The 23,189-nt window shown below is 39.3% G+C and overlaps 1 protein-coding gene across 2 annotated transcripts; it reads left to right on the top strand.

Moving 5' to 3' along the window:
* The first annotated feature begins 2,497 nt into the window (after positions 1-2,497).
* LOC135469802 (inter-alpha-trypsin inhibitor heavy chain H3-like) lies at positions 2,498-22,877 on the top strand. 2 transcript variants are annotated; one of them, XM_064748406.1, is made up of 12 exons: positions 2,498-2,869; positions 7,596-7,765; positions 8,249-8,362; positions 10,616-10,869; positions 12,125-12,291; positions 13,548-13,836; positions 14,292-14,977; positions 15,913-16,015; positions 16,824-16,907; positions 18,987-19,100; positions 19,599-19,949; positions 21,800-22,877. In XM_064748406.1, exons 1-12 carry the CDS (start codon positions 2,813-2,815, stop codon positions 22,084-22,086), a joined length of 2,676 nt encoding a protein of 891 aa, XP_064604476.1. In that variant the 5' UTR covers positions 2,498-2,812; the 3' UTR covers positions 22,087-22,877. The 2 variants fall into 2 exon arrangements, with proteins under 2 accessions (XP_064604476.1, XP_064604477.1); XM_064748407.1 differs by lacking the exon at positions 2,498-2,869 and having other exon boundaries at positions 7,594-7,724; positions 21,800-22,876.
* The last annotated feature ends 312 nt before the right edge of the window (positions 22,878-23,189 follow it).

The following is a 23,189-nucleotide window of genomic DNA, read 5'->3' on the forward strand; positions in this document are numbered from 1 at the left end:
CATATAGGCCTACATATATCACGTTGTCGATTGATTGTTGGCATTCATAGGCTCATTGTATATCTTGATATCTAAGAAACAAACTGAACGAACCGAAAGGAATGATGTAAGATAATATAGTTTTTTCGGAAAACCAAGACTAATGGGAGCACTGGTACCCTTTAGGTCAAATGAAATAAAGCGTTGGTTGTGGCGTTATAGATCTAGCATTTGCTAATGCATAACATTTGGCTTCGCATGGCCCAGGGAGGTCACTCTTCGCAATCTAGAGATTTCAGAGACATATGCATTTACCTTTATTCTTGTCGTGGACATCCCTGGCCATAAACTTATAAATCAGTGTTTCTTTTCTGCTCAGGTCAGTTTTTATATCAGTACTGTCTAATTTGTTAGTTTACAACGCTTTACCGCCCATCTGGATTTGTCTGCCATGATGAAAACTTTTTATTGAACAAAAACACGCACTTCTGTTCTACTCTCCACCTCTTGTATACTGCCTTCGATAGTACATTAGCATGAGCGGAATGATCTATTGTGCATGCTACATGGGCATATTAATTACAGTAAATTAATACAGTAATAATGCGCGACGGAGGTTCCATCTTTGATGGCATATAAGAATATTGACTGTAAGTACATTACAAAATTCATGACTGTTGTGTTTTGGAATCGAACTTAAGGTAAATCTTACTTCATACATGTAAAGTAGATTAACACAAGGAGGAATGTTCCATTGTTGCTCTATGTACATTTTCCTTTACAACTTATTCCCTTAAAGTGCATGTGTATTAAAATCAGTGTAATTAATTGGTGATATCTCAAAAAGTACTGGATGTGTCGAGTTCAGGGTTTGAATGTGTTTATTTTTTTGTACAGGGACATTATTCTCTCTCAAGGAAGATACTAAATATTTGACATCTTACTTAGCATGATATAAGTGATATAGGGCCATGCTACATTAACATTTTTTATGTTGACACAAACATACATCAAATACATGAACAATTTTTTTCGGGGGTGGAATAAAAGTTATGTAAGAAAACGTTTAACTCATTGTATGAGCACGCTGTATAATTCACACGCGAGTAAGGAAGTGCGGGAGACAAGTACAAGTAACTGGTTTCCGAAACGGTTCATTTTTTGAGTAGGCAACATTCGTGCTAATTTCCGATCAAAGTAAACATCGGCTGTTCCTACCTGGTTACACTACGGTTTACTTGGAGTTAGCGAAGACTATTAAACAGGGCGTCTAAACTTACTCTGTGGCAGACTGTATCACAATTGATGGGGTCCCTTCAGGCAACATAATTTAAATCAACCTTATCACCGTGTAATTTGACAATTACGCCTTGTTATAACACTACACAAAATTTTCCGTTTTACCCATCTTTATTCCCCCCTCTATCAAGAACATCAACTATTGGTTTAATTCTTCACCTTCATCATGGATATAGTGATGTAGTATATACGTTCAGAATAACCGAAATATCAGAATTAACCCAATGAATTAATTAATTCCCAATTTAATATTCTCATACTTCAAAACTGTCAGTAGCCTACGAAGTTGGCAAACAACTTACAAGTTAGGAAAATATACTAAACTTTAAAAAGTTCCTGAGAAAACTTTTTACTAGGAATCATAGAGCGTTTCCTTCCGTCCACCATATTTAATGATATCTTGAAATGAATTCCTGAGATAAAATTGAAATTGTGGTAAGTTGAATTCCTGACGTCTGCAAATAAGTTGAAAATATCAATAAATAGACAATATCTATTTATATCTTTTATTCTGTTCTTGAATGACTAATTCTTTCTCTGATATCTGTTAAGTATTTTATGATATCTTAAAACGCACCAAGAAAAGACATATTAAATCATTTACTGATATAATGGATTTAAGTGAAGATATCATAAGAGGAATAAAAAGTAAAACGATTTGCTATACGGACGATTATGGGTTATTCCACGGCTTGCAACCCTCAAACAAATATTCACCAGCATGGACCACGTGCAAAAAAGTTTCCATCTCTTCTCGTCATCATTAAATATTTAGGCGGCTTAAGAAACCGACCCTAAAGATACATTATTGCGTAGGCCTATATACCTATGAATGTTAAAATTAATATTCGTCTGTGTGTCGAATTTTCAAACAGGCGTATAATAGATTCTTGTAAAAAGGAAAGCCAAGCAAGTTTTCCTACACGTTAGCTGATTTTAAAAAGATCTAAAATACACTTGGTAGCCAAAATCAGTCTCTGGTTTTCTACGTGATGGAAGCCAATTGGGAGTTTGTATAAAACTGTCCTAATTACTACACAACATGAACTCCCAACTTGTGCTCTTTAGCTCTCCCTTAGTCTGACCTCCCACAGTTAACATTTTGCTGTATCCGCCTCTGCAGTATATTACCGGTATACCCAATATGTGGTTTAGGACATTGCGCAATCTACACGTATAAGTAGCTGGTGATAGCAAGCCATGCGTAGTTTTCAAGGCCATATGCCGCAGATTGCTCCATAAGGAATTTGTTTACACTTTGTCCTGTATTTTTCAGTCAAATGGTGAGAAACTGAAACTAATGAATTCGTCAATATGCGTCTGTCCACTTGGCCAGATTTGACTGTCGGTAGTATTTAACGAGACCGACCTTGCTGCAACTGTCTCTGTACTGGGTACCCCCAAATAGCTTCACTGTAAACAAGAAATTTAATACCCTTGCGCTGAAGAAGGAAGGTCAACTCATACAGTAGACTGTCGAGCCTAAAGGCGTGCTTGACACACGAGCTCACACATCAAAAACACACCGACCATCATGTTGCTGGCCTTGCTGGTTCTCGTATTTACATCGCACTGCTGTGTCTCAGGAAAGGTAAGTCAGTTTACATGCTACATGTTTGTTTTGACAGTATTACTGATGCCTGCTCGTGTATAATGTAGTACCGCTATATGTTAGCTTTCGATAATACTATAATGGTATGATACAGTAACAAATGCGAGAAGTCAGCACACTTCACTCTTGCCGGTCTGGGACCCTCACTAGCTCCTTCGAGCTTATAGGTCAGTGAGGTCACTTGCTCTAATCCAGAAACAAGTTGTGGTAGGCCTAACTTTCAGTCGAGCAACACGTGCAGTTGTGAGAGATATGGATAGAAACGACCTAAAATCTGTCGGATTTACGACGAGGGGAATTTAGCGCTGTTCATGCCGTGATCAACTGAATTTTCCTACAGATTAAGTAACATGTCCTTACATTGGCCTACCAAAAGACGATACATAGTAATCACACAAATGCACGAAAAAGATGTTTTCAGAGTCTACGGTAGTGTGGTCGCCATCTCGATTTGGGTCTCGTAGTCACGTGCTTTTTGTGACCACTCAAGGCTTCATTCAAAGGACGTATTCCAAGAACTCTAAACCATACATCTATCTTCAATCACATTTGGCAGTGGCTGATAAAGGTCAGGACATGCAGGTTAGTTAATTACTAACTCTGTTGACCACTTTGTTGATGTCTGCTAGGGAAGTTTTAATACGTGTGTGGACAACGGTAAATATTCCATACTGTAAATCCGACACATTTTGGACTGTATCTCTTCGTATCTCTCGTAACTGTGTTGCTCTATTGAGAGTGACCCAACTGCACAACATATTCAGACATTTACCACAACAGTCAAGAGTCTCATCGTGCAAGTAACGGTACTTTGAACAGGAAACCCTTCGGGCTCTGCTTGGATTCATCAACTAATAAAACATGACGGCCATCGCATATGTGAAATATTCTTGAGTACGGCGAAAAAACACCAATGAAACAAATAAACAAATAAATACACAGAAAATCACGACTATAATTTAATGCAACTGCATGGTTATGAATAGGCATAACATAACTCATAAATAAGCTGGATATAATACATATATAGTGGACACACATCATTTTCCATCGGTTCAGTTCAAGTTTGAAAATAATATTGTTACTTACAGGGTTTACAGGTATTTTATAAAAAGGAAGGATTTGGCAATCTAGTTGAATATGTCGGGAACAGATGTGAGCTAAAATGCTTGGTTACTGGAAAAAAATGAAGCATTATTGTAGGAGGAAACCGGACAGAGCCCGGGAAAAGCAGGTTGCTATGATACCTTGCAACGTACTACTGGCGAGGAGGGCAGCATGAGCTGGACTTGAACTCACAGCGAACCCAGTGGTGAAAGGTTCCTGGGTCATTGCGCCGCGCTCGCGCGCTAACCCCCACGGTCACGGAAGCCCCTTCTGCTTAAATGTTCACTTGAATATCGCAGTTTAAGGTATAGTTAGAAATTTATGTGTTTGACGGTAAGTTTCTTTGTGTTTTGGGCTAAATATGAGTGTATTTAAACTAGTTCTGTAAGCAAATTCGTGGTTATATATATTTAAATTTTTTTTCTCTGGTTAGCTTCTGGGTGTTTTTTTTTAATATGCATACTGTCCGCCACGCCCTATAAATAAGACCTGTGACATCCGTTTGAAGCGTATGGTGAAGCAGCTGTCAGTAAGTTTTCCCATGCCTCATACGTCAGATTAGCATCAATCGCACATTTACCCGCGGCAAGTTAAGAACAAATTAATCTAATTGAAGTACCACTTGAGTATGTTTGCGCAATAACTTTACCCTGCACTAAACTTATCTGCTGCTAAACTCTAGCAGTAAAACGCCGGTATCCAATATACTCACTGAATACCTTACTGTAGGTCCACCATCACTGATAAAGTGACATACAACATTCTGCTAGTAAAAACGAAGTAAACATAAACTGTGTAATTTACAGATGATCGAGTATGGAAAGCGAACGAGAAATTAAATTAATGAAGACGAAAGTAAAGATACGTGGATATTTGACATCTGGCCGTCATAGTGACAGTAGAACGGTTCTTGGAGTTTCATTTCACACATTTACTTTGAATTTCTCTGTGCTCCACGTCAGGTGTTGCTAGTGATCACTCATTTTTTCACCGTCGCTGTTACTGCTAATCATTACACTTTACATGTGATCACTATACTCCACTACCTCTGTTACGACTGCATGATCATTAAAATCTACACGCGTACCTTTGTTACGGTTGATCATTAGATTCTATATGTACATCTCTTACGGTTGATCATTACGCTCTGTGTACATGTATACCTCTGTTACGGTTGATCACGACACTCTACATATACATCTGTTACGGTTGATCACTCCACCATACATATACATCTGTCACGGTTGATCATTACACTATACATTTACCTTTGTTACGGTTGATCACTACACTCTACATGTACATCTGTTACGGTTGATCGCTACACTATACATATACATCTGTTACGCTTGGTCATATACATCTGTTACGGTTGATCATTACACTATACATTTACGTTTCTTACGGCTCATCACTACACACTACATGTACATCTTTTACGGCTGATCACTACACTCTGCATATACATCTGTTACGGTTGATCTCTACACTCTACATATACATCTGCTACGATTGGTCACTACACTCTACATATACATCTGTTATAGTTGATCATTGCACCCTTCATATACATCTGTTACGGTTGATTACTACACTCTGCACATACATCTGTTACGGTTGATCATTACACTATACATTTACCTCTGTTACGGCTGATCACTGCACTGTACATATACATCTGTTAAGGCTGATCACTACACTCTACATATAATCAGTTATGGTTGATCATTGCATTATACATTTACCTGTGTTACGGTTGATCACTGCACTCCACATGTACATCTGTTATGGTTGATCATTACACTCTATATCTGTTATGACTGATCACTACACTCTAGATATATATCTTTTACGGTTGATCACTACACTCTACATATACATCTGTTACGGATGATCACTACATTATACATGTAACTGTCTTACGGTTGATCTCTACTCTCTACACATGTACCACTGTTTCAACGCATTATTGTGCACTGCAACAACTGCACACTGTTGTAACCGATCACTGCAGTCTCACCACGCCTGTTACAGCCTGTGATTGTTTTCTCCCCACGCCTGTTACAGCCTATCACTGTTCTTCCACCACCCTGTTACAGCCTATTACTGTTCTCCAACCACCCCTGTTCCTGTCGGCCACTGTTCTCCCACCACGCCCATCACCGCACTCTCACCACCTGTGTTGCAGCGGTTCACTTCAGTCTCACCACCCCTGTTACAGCCGATCATCGCACTCTCACCACTTGTTACACCCGGTCACTGTTTTCTCACCACCTGTGTTACAGCCAATCACTCCACTCTCTCCATCTCTATTACAGCACATCACTCTTTTATCATCAGTTGTGTTACAGCCAATCACTGCACTTCGACCACCCCTGTTACAGCAGGTCACTATTTTCTCACCATCTGTGTTACAGCCGATCACTCAACTACCACCACTTCTGTTACAGTACATGAGTGTTTTCCCACCTCTTGTATTAAAGCCGATCACTCCACTCTCACCAACTATGTTATAGCCGTTCAGTTTTCCCAGCACCTATGTTACATCACTGTTTTCCCACCTCTTGTAGTAAAGCCGATCTCTCCACTATCACCACATATGTTTACAGCACATCACTCTTTTCTCACCACTTGTGTTACAGTCGATCATTGCAGTCTCACCACCTATGTTACAGCCGATCACTGTTTTCCGACCACCTGTGTTACAGTCGATCATTGAGGCCTCACCACCTATGTTACAGCCGATCACTGTTTTCCGACCACCTGTGTTACAGTCGATCATTGCAGTCTCACCACCTATGTTACAGCCGATCACTGTTTTCCGACTACCTATGTTACAGTCGATCATTGCAGTCTCACCACCTATGTTACAGCCGATTACTGTTTTCCGACTACCTGTGTTACAGCCGATCATTGCACTCTCACCACCTATGTTACAGCCAATCACCGTTTTCTCACCACTTGTGTTACAGTCGATCATTGCAGTCTCACCACCTATGTTACAGCCGATCACTGTTTTCCGACTACCTGTGTTACAGCCGATCATTGCAATCTCACCACCTATGTTACAGCCGATCACTGTTTTCCGACCACCTGTGTTACAGTCGATCATTGCAGTCTCACCACCTATGTTACAGCCGATCACTGTTTTCCGACTACCTGTGTTACAGTCGATCATTGCAGTCTCACCACCTATGTTACAGCCGATCACTGTTTTCCGACTACCTATGTTACAGTCGATCATTGCAGTCTCACCACCTATGTTACAGCCGATCACTGTTTTCCGACTACCTGTGTTACAGTCGATCATTGCACTCTCACCACCTTTGTTACAGCCAATCACCGTTTTCTCACCACCTGTGTTACAGTCGACTACTCTAATCTCACCATCCCTGTTACAGCACATCACTGTTTTCCCGCTACCTGTGTTACAACCGATCACTTCACTCTCACCACCTATGTTACAGCATATCACTGTTTTCCCGCCACCTGTGTTAGAACCGATAACTTCACTCTCACCACCCCTGTTAGAGCACCTAACTGCTTTCCCACCACCTCTGTTACAGCCGATCATTGTATTTTGATCTCTGTGTTACAGATTAAAGACGAACCAATGCAGATAACTTCGCTGCGAATTCGCTCGGACATAACCTATCGGTACGCCTCGACTCTCATCAGCAGCACGGTGAAGAACGTTGAGGACAAAGGCAGAGAGGCCGTGTTTGATGTGCGTCTCCCTAAAACAGCTTTCATCGCTAACTTCTCAATGTGGGTATAAAATATATGTATGTTGTTGACATTCATGGGAAGGTCTGCCAGCAAATTTCGGATGGTTTTGGTTTTTCTCCCAGCTCTGTCCAGGTTCTTCCCGTCATAATGCTGTCCGCCCTGGTATAAGTGAGATATTATTGAGTAGGGTGGAAACATTTATTAAAGTAAATGAATATATTAGGTTATGAATTTATTCGTTTTGTTTGAACGGTATCACTAAAGTGTATACCGTGTGCATGAAAGGAGCCAACGTTTGAGGGATATATCAAAAATGTATATATATATATATATATATATATATATATATATATATATATATATATATATATATATATATATATATATATATATATATATATATATATATACATTTACCATAGCCTTTATTTGTATATTCGTGCATTAAATGAATGATATATTCGTTAAATGGGTATGTCATTTTAACAGTACATATGTTTTATTATACGCATTAATTTGAAGGGTCATTGATGGTCAACTATACCCAGGCGAAGTCAAGGAAAAAGAAGCTGCCGAAAAGCAATATGAAAAAGCCAAGCAAAAGGGGCAAAGTGCAGGAAAAGTCGTCAAGGATAAGTAAGATTTACGCAGTTCTTTACTATTTACTATGTTTATCTTGGGCTCAGTCAGTTTTGTTCATATTATGGTAATTCACGTGTCCGTCTGTTCGTTACATAAATGTATTGAGAACCACAGTGAATGTTCAATGCTTTCTTCACTATTTGGAATCCGATATTAAAACATTTCTTTTAATTTGTTCAAATAAATAAGCGCGCTGTAATTTTATTGGCTAAATATTTTAATCTCGAAAAGCGATCACGTCGTTAATGAAAACTGGTAGCAGACATTTTATAATTTGCAAAATGCGGCAATGTAACTTGGCTTTCAAAAGGAGTGAAAACATGCACGTCTGATAATGCCCCGGGCAGCCGCCAGAATATCTCAGGGCAGTATTTGGCCAATTTTGGGGCATATTTTTAGCAAGGCGATAATATTTACTAAGTTAATGTTTTATGAAGCCATGCATGCCAGCATGTTTTCTATCACATAAAAACGTTAGAATATCGAGTTTTGTTATCATAATGGTGTATTGGAATTCCGTTTTGCGATTTTGCGGATGCAGATGAGCTCCATCTTAGCACACAAATTTTCAATATTTTTAAAGATGAAGGTTCCTTACATCTGTTCGTATTTAATTGGTGAAAAAGGCGCTTAGAACCTGTCTCCGGACGTCTGGAATCTCAGAGCTTCCCGCCCCTGGGCGACCCCATGCCTCGACTGCATGTATATTAACTGAGTTATTCCTTTCGCTTGCCCATGTACGACCCCATCAGCTCTAAACTCCGCTGCCTACGTGCCTCATTACTCTGATCAATGTATAATTAACACTGTTCATTTTATCCACATGCGCTATTTGAGAATAGGTGTAGGTGATCTGTTAACTAAATTTTTGGCAAAATGTTAAGTTTGCTTCATCACAACCTTGAGGATGGATAATTTTTCTTTTAAATCACGCTCAGATGCGTCTACGGCTTTATGGGCGGCCTATGGACACTCCCATCCTTCCCCCACCCCTCCTCCATCTGCTTTCTACGCCCTTGTAACGTCCTGTAGTAAGCCTATTCAAGGCCGCAGACATCCGGTTATTATCAGGCATAATTGTCAGAATATCTCCCATAGATGTTGATTTTCCTCTACCTTCCCATGTTGACTTTCAAGTCATCTGCTAGCCACTTTCATAGGCGAGCGATCCACTCGAACGTGAAATATGCGGTGTCGAATTGAAATTGAGCATCTTTACATGTTGCTTTGCCGACTTGTGGCCTACTTCTGGTGGTCAGAATTCATGCTGCATTAGGTCTCCAAAACTTAAAACTCAAAACTTCCACAACTGAGCAGACGCTATATGCATGCATTCCTTTCCAGAGCGTATCACAGTGTGGTCGGCGTAAATGCCCTTTTTTCTCAGCAAAGAGATTAAATATCAATTGTAATCATGTTAACGTTTGGCCTCAGACTAATGCACCTAAATCTGCGATCCCCGAAAGCTTCGGTCCTGAATCATAATGCTCGTCCCCTCGAGACAGTTCTACCCAAAATCCAGAGAGGGGTTGACCTGTGAAATTATTCTCAAAATTGACAAACAGGGTCAAATTAAACCAGTGCACAGGACGCCGGTGAGACCTCACTCACTCACTCACTTTTTTTTCGCCTGAAAAATTTGCTGAAAAACAGTTTTGTTTAGAATGAAACTTTGAAGCCCGTCCTACGAAATCATAGAAACCCAGCAAGCAGATTGTATCGTCAGGTGTTTTGTGTGGAGAATACCACAATCTTTGCCGGCATCCTTGCTGGCATAAAGTCACAGCCAAACCAGCTGCAGTTAGTTTCGAACTCGCGACCTCGAGGACTAACCGAGTCAGTGGACTTCAGTGACAACGACGCTTTATTCGAACAGCGAAATCCCATGTGTTCAAATATCACATACCCTTACAACGCAGTGTGATGGAATCGCAGGCTCAACTGTATGATGTATGTGGACAAAGGTGGCATTCTGAATGTTGTGTAGGTTTGTATAGATCGTAATTTTGCTAGTTTTCCTGCATTACGCTTTCTCCATCGAAACAAGAACAAGCGTGATGATAGCTAAACACCTCGTGAAGTACTTTGAGGTACCCAAGGAAACGAACGGTTACTTAACATGTTAATTCATATTTAACATAAAAAATGCTATGCCAAAAACTTTTCAAACTTGATTGATTGTCTGTATTATATTGATCCGACCGTTACAAAAACTAAATCTTAACAATTAATCTGCTTTATTTGAAGGCCTCGTGAGACACAACGGTTTAAAGTAGTTGTCAATGTAGCAGCTCAAAGTGAGACTCATTTCAACCTCACATACGAAGAACTGCTGGAACGGAAGCTGGGGAGCTACGAACAAGTAATATACATCGATCCTGGTCAGCCGGTTAAGGACATGCGCGTTGACGTTTTTATTCAAGAATCGAGACCAATAACTCGTCTTGTGGTGCCTCCATTGAGGAATGACATAATTAGCGCAGAATTTGGCAAAGACACAGGTAATTGGACGTGGGTTTGACAATATTATGATACTTACTTGTCGTCCTACAAGATAACAAAGTATATGTATACTCACTAGGTCCATTTTCAATCTAATGATAACTTGCAGGTGATTTTAACCATAAAAGAAAAGAAAACATTCGGCAATGATTATTCAAAAAAGTTGAAAAGTCGGAATGTTTAGCTCACTTGTATAAAGTACACATGGACCTTATGTCATCCTTTGAGCATACCTATCCAATACAATTTAAGCAATGTTAAAAGTAAATGATTAGATTGGTATCTCAAAATATCATTATTGAGACATTGGGAATGGCAATTACGTTTGTGAAGTAGAATCCATGTTAAAGTTGATATCTGAAAAAGCACTTCATGCCATACTGAACAAAAGTTTTGCAATCACTTGTCTCCTAACTCTTTGGTACCTTGCTCTTCATGATTTGCTTTTACGAGTTTTCTGCAATGAGGAATATAGTACATTAAAAACACAATAATTTCATATTCACTTGGCTCTCTGTATCTACTGCCACATATCACTTTAAAGCCAGAGGCGATCGTGCAAAAGGAGTTCCCATTTGGTTACACTGAGAGAAGTACACATTTTGCTTGTTCTACTATCTTTGGAGCCTTAATTGGTGTTTATTTTTTTAAATCGCAAAAATATTACCACTTCTTGCTTGAAGGACAATGAACTTTCATTTCCTGTATATATGGAGTTCTTTTTAGAGAAAAGACCACACTAGACCAAATGTCATTATGTATTGATGAATGCATGGTCCCACCAAAGGACATGCTGTTGATCTTTATGTTTGATGTTGTATAAACGAGGTACTACAATTCAAAATAAGTAAAAACGCTCACATCGAGAAAATCTAAACGCTACTTAAAAATTGATTTATAGAGTTATCAAGCACGCTAGAAAAAGATGGATGTGGCGGTTTAGGGCTCCTTTCAATACTCGTTCGACAAAAAAGTTTGTTTGACTTTACTTCTAATCTTAAAGGGATATAGAATCGACGCTGGCTGGCTGACAGTGGCGATGTGGTTTCTGGGTGAACTCTTGAAGGCTTAGTCAAGCTTGAATAAACATACGATAACTATACTTCAGCCTAGGCAGGACATGGCCTGGAGATATTTTGACGCTAACCATTAATATTTGTTGAAACATTTTACTCCACCGGCGTGGTACACCGCATGGTGTCGAGCTTTGTGTATAACATTACATCAGTTTACATATGATTACTTCTTGAACAGTTTCCAACCATCTGGCGGTGATTGACAGGCTCTCTCCTAAATCCGCCCACGTGACCTTTCATCCTACCGTGGAAGAACAAATCAGTCTGGACTCCCTTAACGGTATCTCTGCACAGTTTGTTGTCAGTTACGACGTGGAACGACAGAACGACGCAGGAGAAATATTGGCGAGTAAAAACTGCAACAGCACATACCATTGGCATGACATAAGATTGATCTTCTGCGTAAATATTTTTCCGTTATTTACGGAGAAAAATGTCAGAACCCCGGGTAATGAGGTTTGAGTTAGGTTTGACTCGTTCCAGGATTGACCCTGGATCTAACGCTCCCGAAGCGAAAGCGAACAACTCTACTATCGGGGCCGTTCCCCAAGTATTCAAGCTGGATTAACAACTATACATATCATATGTAAACTTGTGTCCTACTTTAGATCTGACAAATGTTTCATTCTTCCCAGCAGAGCTTTCAGGAATAAAGACACTCTTGCATTCACTAACCTGAAACTCGGTCATCAAGAGTGTGCTTCCCTCAATATATCAAAGCTGTTCTCAAACAAATTATGCTTTTTCACTTTCTTGAATCTTCCGTTAATTTGGATTTCATTTCACAAAGGTTTTCGTGAATAATAAAGACCATGACGTCACATTTTACACAAAAATGCACCCTTTACACAAATTTACACAAATATATCTCGTGCATCGGCAGGAACCGAACTTCGCTAACCACTCGCGACGATATGGCTGAAATATTACCGATGTGGCGTTAAACCATAATCATTCATTCATTCGCTAACCACTATTTTGGTCAGCTGCACGCGGGATCGTCGTTTGGATTGAAACCAATGGGATTAAAAAATGGCAACTTCATTGGGACTCATAACCTTAATTTTTGTTTTAATAATGAACAAAAGGAATTATAAGGAAGAAAAGAATACGCTCCTAGCGTTGAAAAGAGGAACTGCGTTAAGTGATTCGAAATAAGCCGATGCTGTATGAGTGGCTGCCACGCCACTCGGTTGCTAATAGGTTACGGTCTTCATTACGGTATTCTCACTCAATGAGGATATATAAATTCAAAGTTACTTTAAAGTAACTTGTTGTTTTTGCCGTACCTACAGCTTTGACATTTTGAGGTCGCCACAGGTGAGTGCGATTCAGAATAATTAATGTACAAGCTGAGCTGAACCGGTCTCATCGCTAGTACTACAAGTAAATCTTTTGCGTCGCCTTGCATGGATTTTATGTAGTACATAATTGGTATATACTAGTCTGTAAAAAGTTATTCTCGATAGGGGGCACAATCTGAGACGTGTGGTCCTACTTTTAACCACAGCATTGTCACTTTTCTTTAGAAATTCCGCACAAAGCCTGTCTTGAGAATTATAAATCTAACCATTTTTTGTGTTTGTGTTTCATTCTTGAAGGTTGCCAACGGGTATTTTGTTCATTTCTTTTCACCACCGGGCCTGAAGCCACTTCCCAAAAGAATTCTGTTTATTCTCGATGTCAGCAGCTCCATGGAGGGTAATAAAATCAAACAGTTGAAAGAATCAATGTTGGCAATTCTTAAAGATCTTGTCGTAGGAGACGAGTTCAACATCGAAGCATTCTCCACGGGAATCGAATTCTGGAAACCAGGGCAAATGATGCCAGTGAACAATGCTACCATCAAAGCAGCCATGGCGTACGTTGAAAGCTTAAGAGCAGATAGATGTAAGTATTACGTGTGTAGGTTTGTATATTTAAGAAAAAAGACTATGCTGAACTCATTAAAAATATATATATATATATATATATATATATATATATATATATATATATATATATATATTGGTGTTTTACCCTGTACTCAAGAATATTTCACTATACGACGGTGCATTATCTGGAGGAAACCGGAGAAATTCAGGGGAAAACCCACGACCATCCGCAGTTTGCTGAGTTGGCATTCTTTCAGTTATCATTTCACATTTCTTTCACTTTCAATGAAAATTCACTTGAGGGCCTACGTGTGTTACCTTTTCCAAATCTCCTACGGCTTTAACTTGCTGGATGTCAGCACTAGAAACTGTGCTATACCTATATATCAGATTCCAAATATCGATAATATTTTTACTTCTGACTTTCGTAAAGAAATAAGACGTGTTCTCCATGTATTTCTGTTAATTCAGGGACAAATATCAACGATGCTCTGCTGGAGGGATTTCAGCTTTTGGTGTCTACAATAAATGATGAAAGCAACAAGGTGGCCATAGTTGTCTTCCTAACAGACGGTCACCCGACTGTAGGAATAACAGATAGCAAAACTATCCTGAATAATGTGAAGAAATCGAATGAGGGAGGCATCTCGCTCAACACCTTAGGATTTGGCGACAGCATCGACATTGACTTGATCCAAAAGCTTGCTGCTCAGAACGTCGGCATTTCTAGAAAAATCTACACAGATTCGGATGCTGCTTTGCAACTGCAAAATTTTTACGAAGAAATATCGTTGCCAGTCCTTGCCAATGTCACCATAGCATACGTTGACGATTTAGTGAAAGAAGATTCTGTCACAATCAGTTCTTTCCCCACTTTCTTTGAGGGCGCTGAGGTTGTGGTGGCCGGGGAACTTGTCCTCTCTAATGTTCCCACCATGGATCTTTCCATCTTTGCTAATAAAGCGGAGGGTGATCTTGTAATCACGGATTCTGTGGACATTGAGCCTTCTCCGGCCAGACCTGACAAAGTGGTATATTTCACAGAGAAACTCTGGGCCTACCTGACTATAAGGCAGTTGCTGGAACAAACTCTGGCAGAAACTGATGCATCCAAGGTGGGAAACTATCGGGCTGAGGCTCTACATTTGTCGCTTAAGGTGAGCCCCTTCATGTTGTCACACTCATACCAAACAAGAACTATATGATAAGGCTCATAATTTGTCTCTTAAATTGAGGTTCTGCATGTTGTCACACTGATATCAGACAAGAACTACAAGGAGGCTATGCGTTTGTCACTTAAGGTGAGGCTCTACATGTTTTCACACTGATATCAGACAAGTACTACATGAGCAAGCCCTGCATTTATCTCTTGAGGTTCTGCTCGATAGTTTTTGTCTGATATCAGACAAGAATTACTAGGAGGTAATTACTAGGCTCTACATTGGACACTTAAGGTGTGGCTCTGCATGCCGTCACACTGGTATCAAATATGGGCTACATGAGGAGGCTTTGCATTCATCTCTTAAATTAAAATCTGGCATATCGTCACACTGATGTCAGACAAGGACTACATGAGGAAGCTCTGTATTGGATACTTAAGGTGAGGACCTGCATGTTGTCACACTGATATCAGACAAAGATGCTCTGTATTTGTCACTTGTGATCAGACTCTGCAGTCAGTGAGACTAATATCAAACAGCATAAAGAGATTCAGAATTTGTCTCCTAAAATGAGATACGGATACATGGGCTACCTGAAGAGATTTTGCATTTCGTCACATTAATATCATACAAAAGATGTACATGTACATGTATGTTCAAATTTACAATGATTGTGTCAAATGTGAAATTATTTTAGAATATGCGAGTTTAGCCAAACATCAGTAGTCGAGGTGAAAGCGATCTTCTTCCTTGAACGTCTGCTGGATCATTTATTTCTTTTTTATTACTGTCTGGCAACGGATCATGGTTGATAACCAATTTCTCGGATGTTTGTCATCTGATTCCAAATTGCCTTATATACTCCGTTGATTGATTTCTCTCTATCTATATGCTTGAAAACGTTGTGAATTTGACTCCCTTGTGTTCTTCAGTATGGATTTGTTACTCCACTTACATCAATGGTGGTGACACAACCAGACGAGGAAGAATTGGCTGACGATTCCGATTCCGATTTTGACGACTATGATGACGACGGTTCGTATCGCATGTGATTCGACATGGATAATCAAAATTTTTATTTAAACATATTTCTATCTGCTAATTCAATAGTCTTTCTTCTCTGTCTAGTTAGCACTGGTTTGCTCGTGTGTTGCAAGAACTAGTAACCAGATAGTTGCGAAATTATACCTTGTGCAAACCTTGGTTGACACTTACACACAAACGAGTTATAATGTGAATGTATTTGCGGATAAAATCTATTTACTTATTTCAAGGTATTATTGTTTTCGGATATTTGAAAGACTATATACCTAAAAATTTTTCGAAACCTCTCCCCGTTTCAAACTATCGACATCAAGAGTCAGACACCTAACCACCAGCAGCACGCAGTCATGTCAAACGTCAGACCGCTTGACCAACAGACCACCCAGGTCCCAGAATAACGAAGCTAACTTATACTTATGAATAGTTGCTCTTTAAATGTGAATTATAGCTCATTTCAGTTTCATATTTCAAATGTCACGTGACCGAACACCGTAATAGCTAAGAAGTTGACAATTGGTCAGTAGATAGATCAGCAACAGATCTTACTTTTTAATGTAGAAAAAAACAAACTTGGAATTTTTAATAGCCAACATATGAAGCAGCTTTTGACGTTTTGTGTTGTTGTGCTGTAGCCGACCAAGGGAATTAGCCTAACAGGAGGTAAAGTCTAAAACTGCTTAAACGATTAAACAGCTCACTGTCTAATACTGCTTGATGTGTGGATTACAAATTTTTGTAATTGGTTTTCAGTTTTGAGCAGTTTTCTTATGCTTAAAAGTGGTCTTGTTTATATTGACAGATTACAGTTACTCGAACAGAGGTGGTCGTGGTGGTCGTGGTGGTGGTGGAGGAGGGGGAGGGGGAGGGGGAGGGGGATCTTCAGGTAAGTCATCTCTCAGTTCTGTTCACTGGTCTAAAAACTGTGTACCATTACTGACAAACGGCATGTGGACTGCGGAAGGCACTCCATAAATGTTTGTTGTGTGGATCACTCCATGCCGTTTGAACGCTTTGGGTTATCTGTTATGTAATTGTTTACAATTTCAGAAACAAAAGTGTGTGTGGGGTGGGGGGTGGAGAGTCAACTATCAGAGCACATTAACCTCGTTCATACCGAATGGTACTTGTAGCTGCCTCTGTTGGCACCCAACATTGAGAGGTGAGACCAAGGAAACAGGGCTGGTTGGCCCGGTATCAGTGAGTGACTGGGTGGGGTGTCATGTCTAGTGTCTTCGGCATGACACTTTAGTGGAGGGAGCATTTTTGCGGCACGGACTCGCCCTGCCACAAGAAGACAGGGTATATGTACACAAGCCGAATGACTCCTCGTTATCACCTGACTGAAAAATTGTTAAGAACCGGAGTATCTGGTGCAAACCACTGATCTTTGTCAAGCTACTGATGACGACCGTCAACGGTCATGCGAGCGTCGTCGACCTCTTATTGTCACAACTGGCTTGTATAAACAGTGAATTGGAGAATATATGCCAATGTATAATTCCTGGACTGAATCTGTACCTCGCGTGTCCTTGTAATGGAAAGACAATCGCCTTTAAGCACTCGGCCACGATCCGCCTCCATGCGTTAGTTCATTCATAACGACCACCTGGAGAACGTGAGTCAATGGTCTTGCAGTTTGGATAGGGTTTTTAAATTATAGGTATTCGTGTTCTGCTTACATAACTGCATTAATATTTTAATATTTTAGCCTACTAATTTTCAGACTACCCGGTTGGTATTTAATCATTTTATTAGAAAAAACACGTTACTGTCTTTTTTTATTCTTTCAGGTTGTTGAACGGCTTACAATTGTTTGTCGCTTTCCTCAAACTGACACTTTGTACATTGTACGCCTCCTGTGTGGGCAACATTTCTCCGGAGTGAAAGAATGTGATCTCATCTTTCTAGTCATCTTTGTGGGCGCCTTTGAACGGAATCGGTCTTTCTTTTTTGTGTAAACACACACACAAATGTGTTCTCTTCGGTGGCTTTTACCATGCTTTGATGGCATTGATGGAGTTTCTGTACAGTTAAATATTTAAAGATATTTTAAATTTTTTTTCAATTTTTAACTGATTTTTGTTTTTTAGCTGGATATGTAAACATTTATTTCCTGTTTCCTGTGAGTTTAGATGTTATCATTCTTTGGTCGAAAATCATAACTGTTTTCTAGTTCCAACCTGACGGAAGTAATGCCCATGAAATGGCGTGACACCCTAATCATGCAATCATTTATTTGTATGTGTTTCATATTTAATAATTGATTTTACTGCAGTTTTTACATGTCTAACCTATTGATGCAGAGATACAACCAGTAGGAATTAGATTCGAAAACTTACCCCGACCTCTCGCGGAGTCATGGGTCCTAAGTGTTGATCTGTAAAGCTCTGAGTGCTTCGCCGCTTACATCGGGGGTGTTAGATTTACACTACAAGGGCATGGTTAGGTGCTATTGACCGTGACGGTTTAACGTCTACCTGCGCACCCAATGGGACGTGGTTTGTGCTTCGCCAGTGCATGGAACTTTCGGCTGGACCATCCTTGGCGGCCGTCATTGCGCGTAAAGCATGTAATTCGGGTGGAGAATGCTGTTAATAGTGTCGTCTAATTGCTACCAACAGAAAGCATAATTATTATTGAACAAGCTGTTTTAGTGAAAGTGAAAAGTTTTGGTGAATTCGGTCAATTTGTATTTAGGCAGGAGACCGGTAAAGACTGGTGGTGTGGGCGACCTGGCAATCTTTACTCTCCTGCCTTCCCGTTTGTTGTCATGTATATGATGCAGTGCCTATATCCATGTATATGACGCATCTGACGTGCAGAAGCCATTCAGTTATCTGTGCCTATAACCACCGGCATCTAACCATGCATGCCGCTGTAGAGGTAACTTTAAATAAGCCATGTTTACACTTTATGTAGGCCTCAAATATTTTTATAACACTCCCTCTTCATGTTCTGATAGGTGACAGTGACCCTCATTTCATCGTCCGTGTCAAAGGCGTGAAACAGGCTCTTTGTTTTGATGTCAAGGGACAAGATGGAGATATATATCAGCTTGTTGCTGACCAAAAGAAAGGTAAATACTAGTGTCGGAAACACGTCTTATGTATGGTCTTTAAATTGAGCATATCGATTATTTCATTGTTAATTAGACAGAAAATGTAGGTTTTAAGTTTTTACTAACGCAGCCTGTTTTTGAATGTTTATAACCAAAAAGAAGCTAGGTGATATATATAAATATATATATATATATATATATATATATATATATATATATATATATATATATATAAGTACATAATTGTTATATTTTAATTGAAACATGTAGATAGTTATATTGTACCTACTTGTCTGTCAAGGAGCTGTGCATGTTAAGGCTAGAACATCAGCAGGTGTATGACAGACGGCAGATTATTTCCCACAATTCATCAGTATCTTATTGTTATTTATTTTTAGTAACATCATTAAAGACACATTGCATGGACGGAGTATAGACATGAGGACTATCATAGAACTATTTGGCATAATTCTAATATGTACTTCTGAGTGATAACAGTTTACATGTCATTTTCAGGTGTGTTTATAAACGGAAAGGTGTTCGGTACAACTGTCAAAGTCGGCGGTGAAGACAAGTTCAGGACGTATTTTGGTCACATTATGCTCATCCACAAACCCGAACGTTTGATTATCACACCGACGAAGATAAGGCTGGGCAAAAAGAGCTTCAAATGGACAGAAAACTCTTATTTCGAGGAGGGAGACATCCGACTTACGGTGTTTTCGCGAGATAACATCACAGTGGACGTGGGTACAGGAATCACAGTCTCCATCGTCAAGCATAAATTCAAAATAATGAAGATAAAGTTCCTTGGAATTTATATCACCAACAGCACAGGCTTTTCCCCGGATGTGAGCGGAATTATGGGTAGGTTCTTTTGGTTCAAAAATGTCTACTATAGATTACAAAGAAATATAATCATTTTGGGTCGCCTGTGAATTTTGTTTCCGTTTTGCAATTAACCTGGTTGTTGTACTTTAAACACTGTGAAAATTATATAGCATTGATGGAAAAGAAGATACTTTAATTATAAGTTGACACTTATTATGATAATAACTGAAAGTCATACAATACCCATTTTAAAGAACAGTGTATATATTTCATTATAACTGAACGCATCTGTTCTGCACATACAACTAAATAATTCAGTGTTAACGTTAAACGAATTTCGACTGGATTTCAATGTTTATAGATGCTTTTTTTATAAACATAACACCAGCATCCACTTTTAGTATAAGCTAGTAATTAATTAACTCTGAAACGAAAGTGACACACGTAGTGCAACAGCAACATAATACTGTACTGTCAGCACACATATACTGTCTGATAATGGAGTGCTACTTTTTTGTGTTGTAGCTCTTTGCCAAAATGTGTATGCATCGGTCATATAAAAGACTTGTTCTCAACACCTACGTCATTCATACGCTGTATTTTGGGTACGGGTAGTGTTGTTTACATATAGGCCTAAACATCCACGCGGCATTTAGCCCTATTATTTGTTGGGTAGTGTTTGATGTATATACATAGGTTCGAAACACTGGACCAGACAGCATTTAACTTGCTAACTGTTTGCATTCATATTGTAAATCTTTTGGTGTATGGTACGGCATTTTATGCTAGGTTGTATTTCATTAGTGGAGGAAGCCTAGCCTGAGTTTTAGGCGTCAGTTTCAGTTGTCCACGTTCACATGCCCGTTCTCAGAGTGTTTGAAAATTGTGCATTAGTTGTGCACACCCACCAATTGGAAATATCGCTTCCACTGCGCCTTATCATTTTATACTTGTTCATCTGATTATAAGTTACGCGTAGGCCTACCCGATAAGCATCAAACGGACTGTGGACAAACTCATACTGTAAATATAAAATATCTCAGTAAAGTGACTAACCCTTTCTCACACTGATTGAGAAATAAAAAACAATAATGCAACCTCGACAAAATTCCATTATTTTATGGAGACAATATCCAAGTTTAACAGGTTTAATGCTTGCTCCGTTATTTATCAGCATGCTCAATATAATAAAAAATATATATACATGGTCCTGCACAGAAATGTTTAGCCATTATTGGTACATGTTTGCAATACAGGAGAGTCTAAAACATGTATACTTGAAGCCAGGCTCAGCTTGATGCCCGTTTTCACCACATAAAACAAATGCATATTGTAGTAATAATAAGCCCTATAGGACATAAGTGAAATGTTTTTGAGCAGGGTGTAAATTATAGATCAAAGTAAGTTTACGTACTGCTGTAATCAACGTAAAGGAGGTATGACCTGACCATCCGGGTCTGTGTACGACATTATTGAAGTTGGATAATTCCTACACGACCAACAGATACCATGCGCATTGGTGGAGTTGTACCGTATTTCGTTGAAAGAGCATTTGTTCTTTCGAACTGCTTCTGTAGCGGCTTTTAGGCCTAAGCTTGTTAGGTGCCTGGCGAACAAAAGTCGTTTACTCAGCGTAGTGCTTTCCTCCACCTTTAGATTAAAAAGACTTGTGTAAAACATTTTGAGTACCATACGGCATGAAGGACCATTTCGAGAAATGTTCGGCGATAAATGAAATCTTAAGCAGAATTGCCCTTTAAACAAATCATATATAGTGTTAATGATCCGTCCAATGTTTGATGTATACTTATTTTTGTGCTGTTTATTCACTTTCATGATTACAATTGACTTAATTAAACTTATTAATATGAATCTATATTTTGCAGGTGAATTCCAGAATAAGAACGTCACAGTGGATTCATTGTATGATATGGATGGTTTGCCAAGAGCAAAGCTAAGTGTCCATCGAGAAACTGAAAGTGTTCAGCTTGATGTGAAATTGGGAACTCGTTTAAACCTGGCCGAAAACTACGTGGTGCCATGTTGGAAAATTAGACGAGGAGGCAAGGACTTGCTTGATTTTAAAGCTCCGAGAGATTACTTGCTAAAGACACTAAGAAGCACAAGGGTATTAAGACTGTCTCGTAAGCGTAATGCCAAAACTATGCTATGAACAGTTATTCAGCGTTTATGCATGTGTGAGCTGCGTTGCCATGTTCAGTATAGGTAGTTAGTGATTTAAGGAGATGTCACACTAAAGAAAGGAAAGAATATATATTGTTCCATAAATAGTCACCAGAGGTCAATATTTTCCACTTTGTGGCACTTGTCGCTGTGCCTTTCTCAGCCCAAGCCTGTCTTCATGTGACCACTTCTTGTTTGGTATACATTGTTCCACTCATGCCCTTGTACTGTTTGTGGCGCACATCATTCAGTTTAATGGAGACGCCAATAACTTCAATCAACCAACCGATTAGCCCAAGCGTGGTTGTGTTCTATTTAGTGCGTCCATGTTGCGCCCAAGACTTTTCTTGTAAATCCATAGATTGCACTGTATATCATGGAAGTATCAAAAAAGCCGCAAAGAACGGGGATGTCTAGCAGCATTTGAGGTATAAACGCTTGAAAACGATTGACCAGCTTCACAACCGATAAACGGTTATTCTTGTCGTCATTTGTCTAGCTGCTCAGATATTGTCTTGGACGGTGGGAATAGCGTGTGAAAATGGTTGATTTCCAGCATATAAACGTTATCGGTCATAGACTGTATGATATAGTGAATGTGAATCTTAGGGAGTCCTGTCACTACAAGGTGATCATATTAAAGGACACGAAAGGACATGTATTACAAAAATGCTCATTTAATCTTTCTCAAGGAAAGTCTTCATTCGTATATACGGGAGGAGAGGTCAGGGATAAATTGCATGTTAGTATGTTATTGTTGTTCAATAAAATTCTGCAATTTGGATACATATTTTCTGTCATGTTATAATTACTTCACCACAATATCACGCGAAGCGGTGTTTCCGCAAATCTTAGACACATATCCGAAATGAGAGAAACGCTTTATAATTACACTGGACAACATTGTTTAAGCACTCCCAGATCTCTTTCTAAATAACCACTGGACAGCTCACGTATACAATTTGGGGAAGATGCCCTTTACACCACGGCCATATTTACTGGCTCATCTCCTTAGTCCGGTCATGTTTCGAATACTGCAACCTCGTCTTTGACACATTTGTACAGGATGTTCTCTTTAGCCAGGTCGAGAGC

This window comes from Liolophura sinensis, chromosome 7 (assembly GCF_032854445.1).
Source record: "Liolophura sinensis isolate JHLJ2023 chromosome 7, CUHK_Ljap_v2, whole genome shotgun sequence".
In the NCBI taxonomy this organism is placed as follows: domain Eukaryota; kingdom Metazoa; phylum Mollusca; class Polyplacophora; order Chitonida; family Chitonidae; genus Liolophura; species Liolophura sinensis.

Excerpts from the sequence above, each read along its gene's own strand:
- LOC135469802 (XM_064748406.1), top strand. The coding sequence starts at position 2,813 with ATGTTGCTGGCCTTGCTGGTTCTCGTATTTACATCGCACTGCTGTGTC. Across the intron at positions 14,978-15,912 it reads CTCTACATTTGTCGCTTAAG|TATGGATTTGTTACTCCACT; the intron begins GTGAGCCCCTTC and ends TGTGTTCTTCAG. Across the intron at positions 16,016-16,823 it reads TGACGACTATGATGACGACG|ATTACAGTTACTCGAACAGA; the intron begins GTTCGTATCGCA and ends TTATATTGACAG.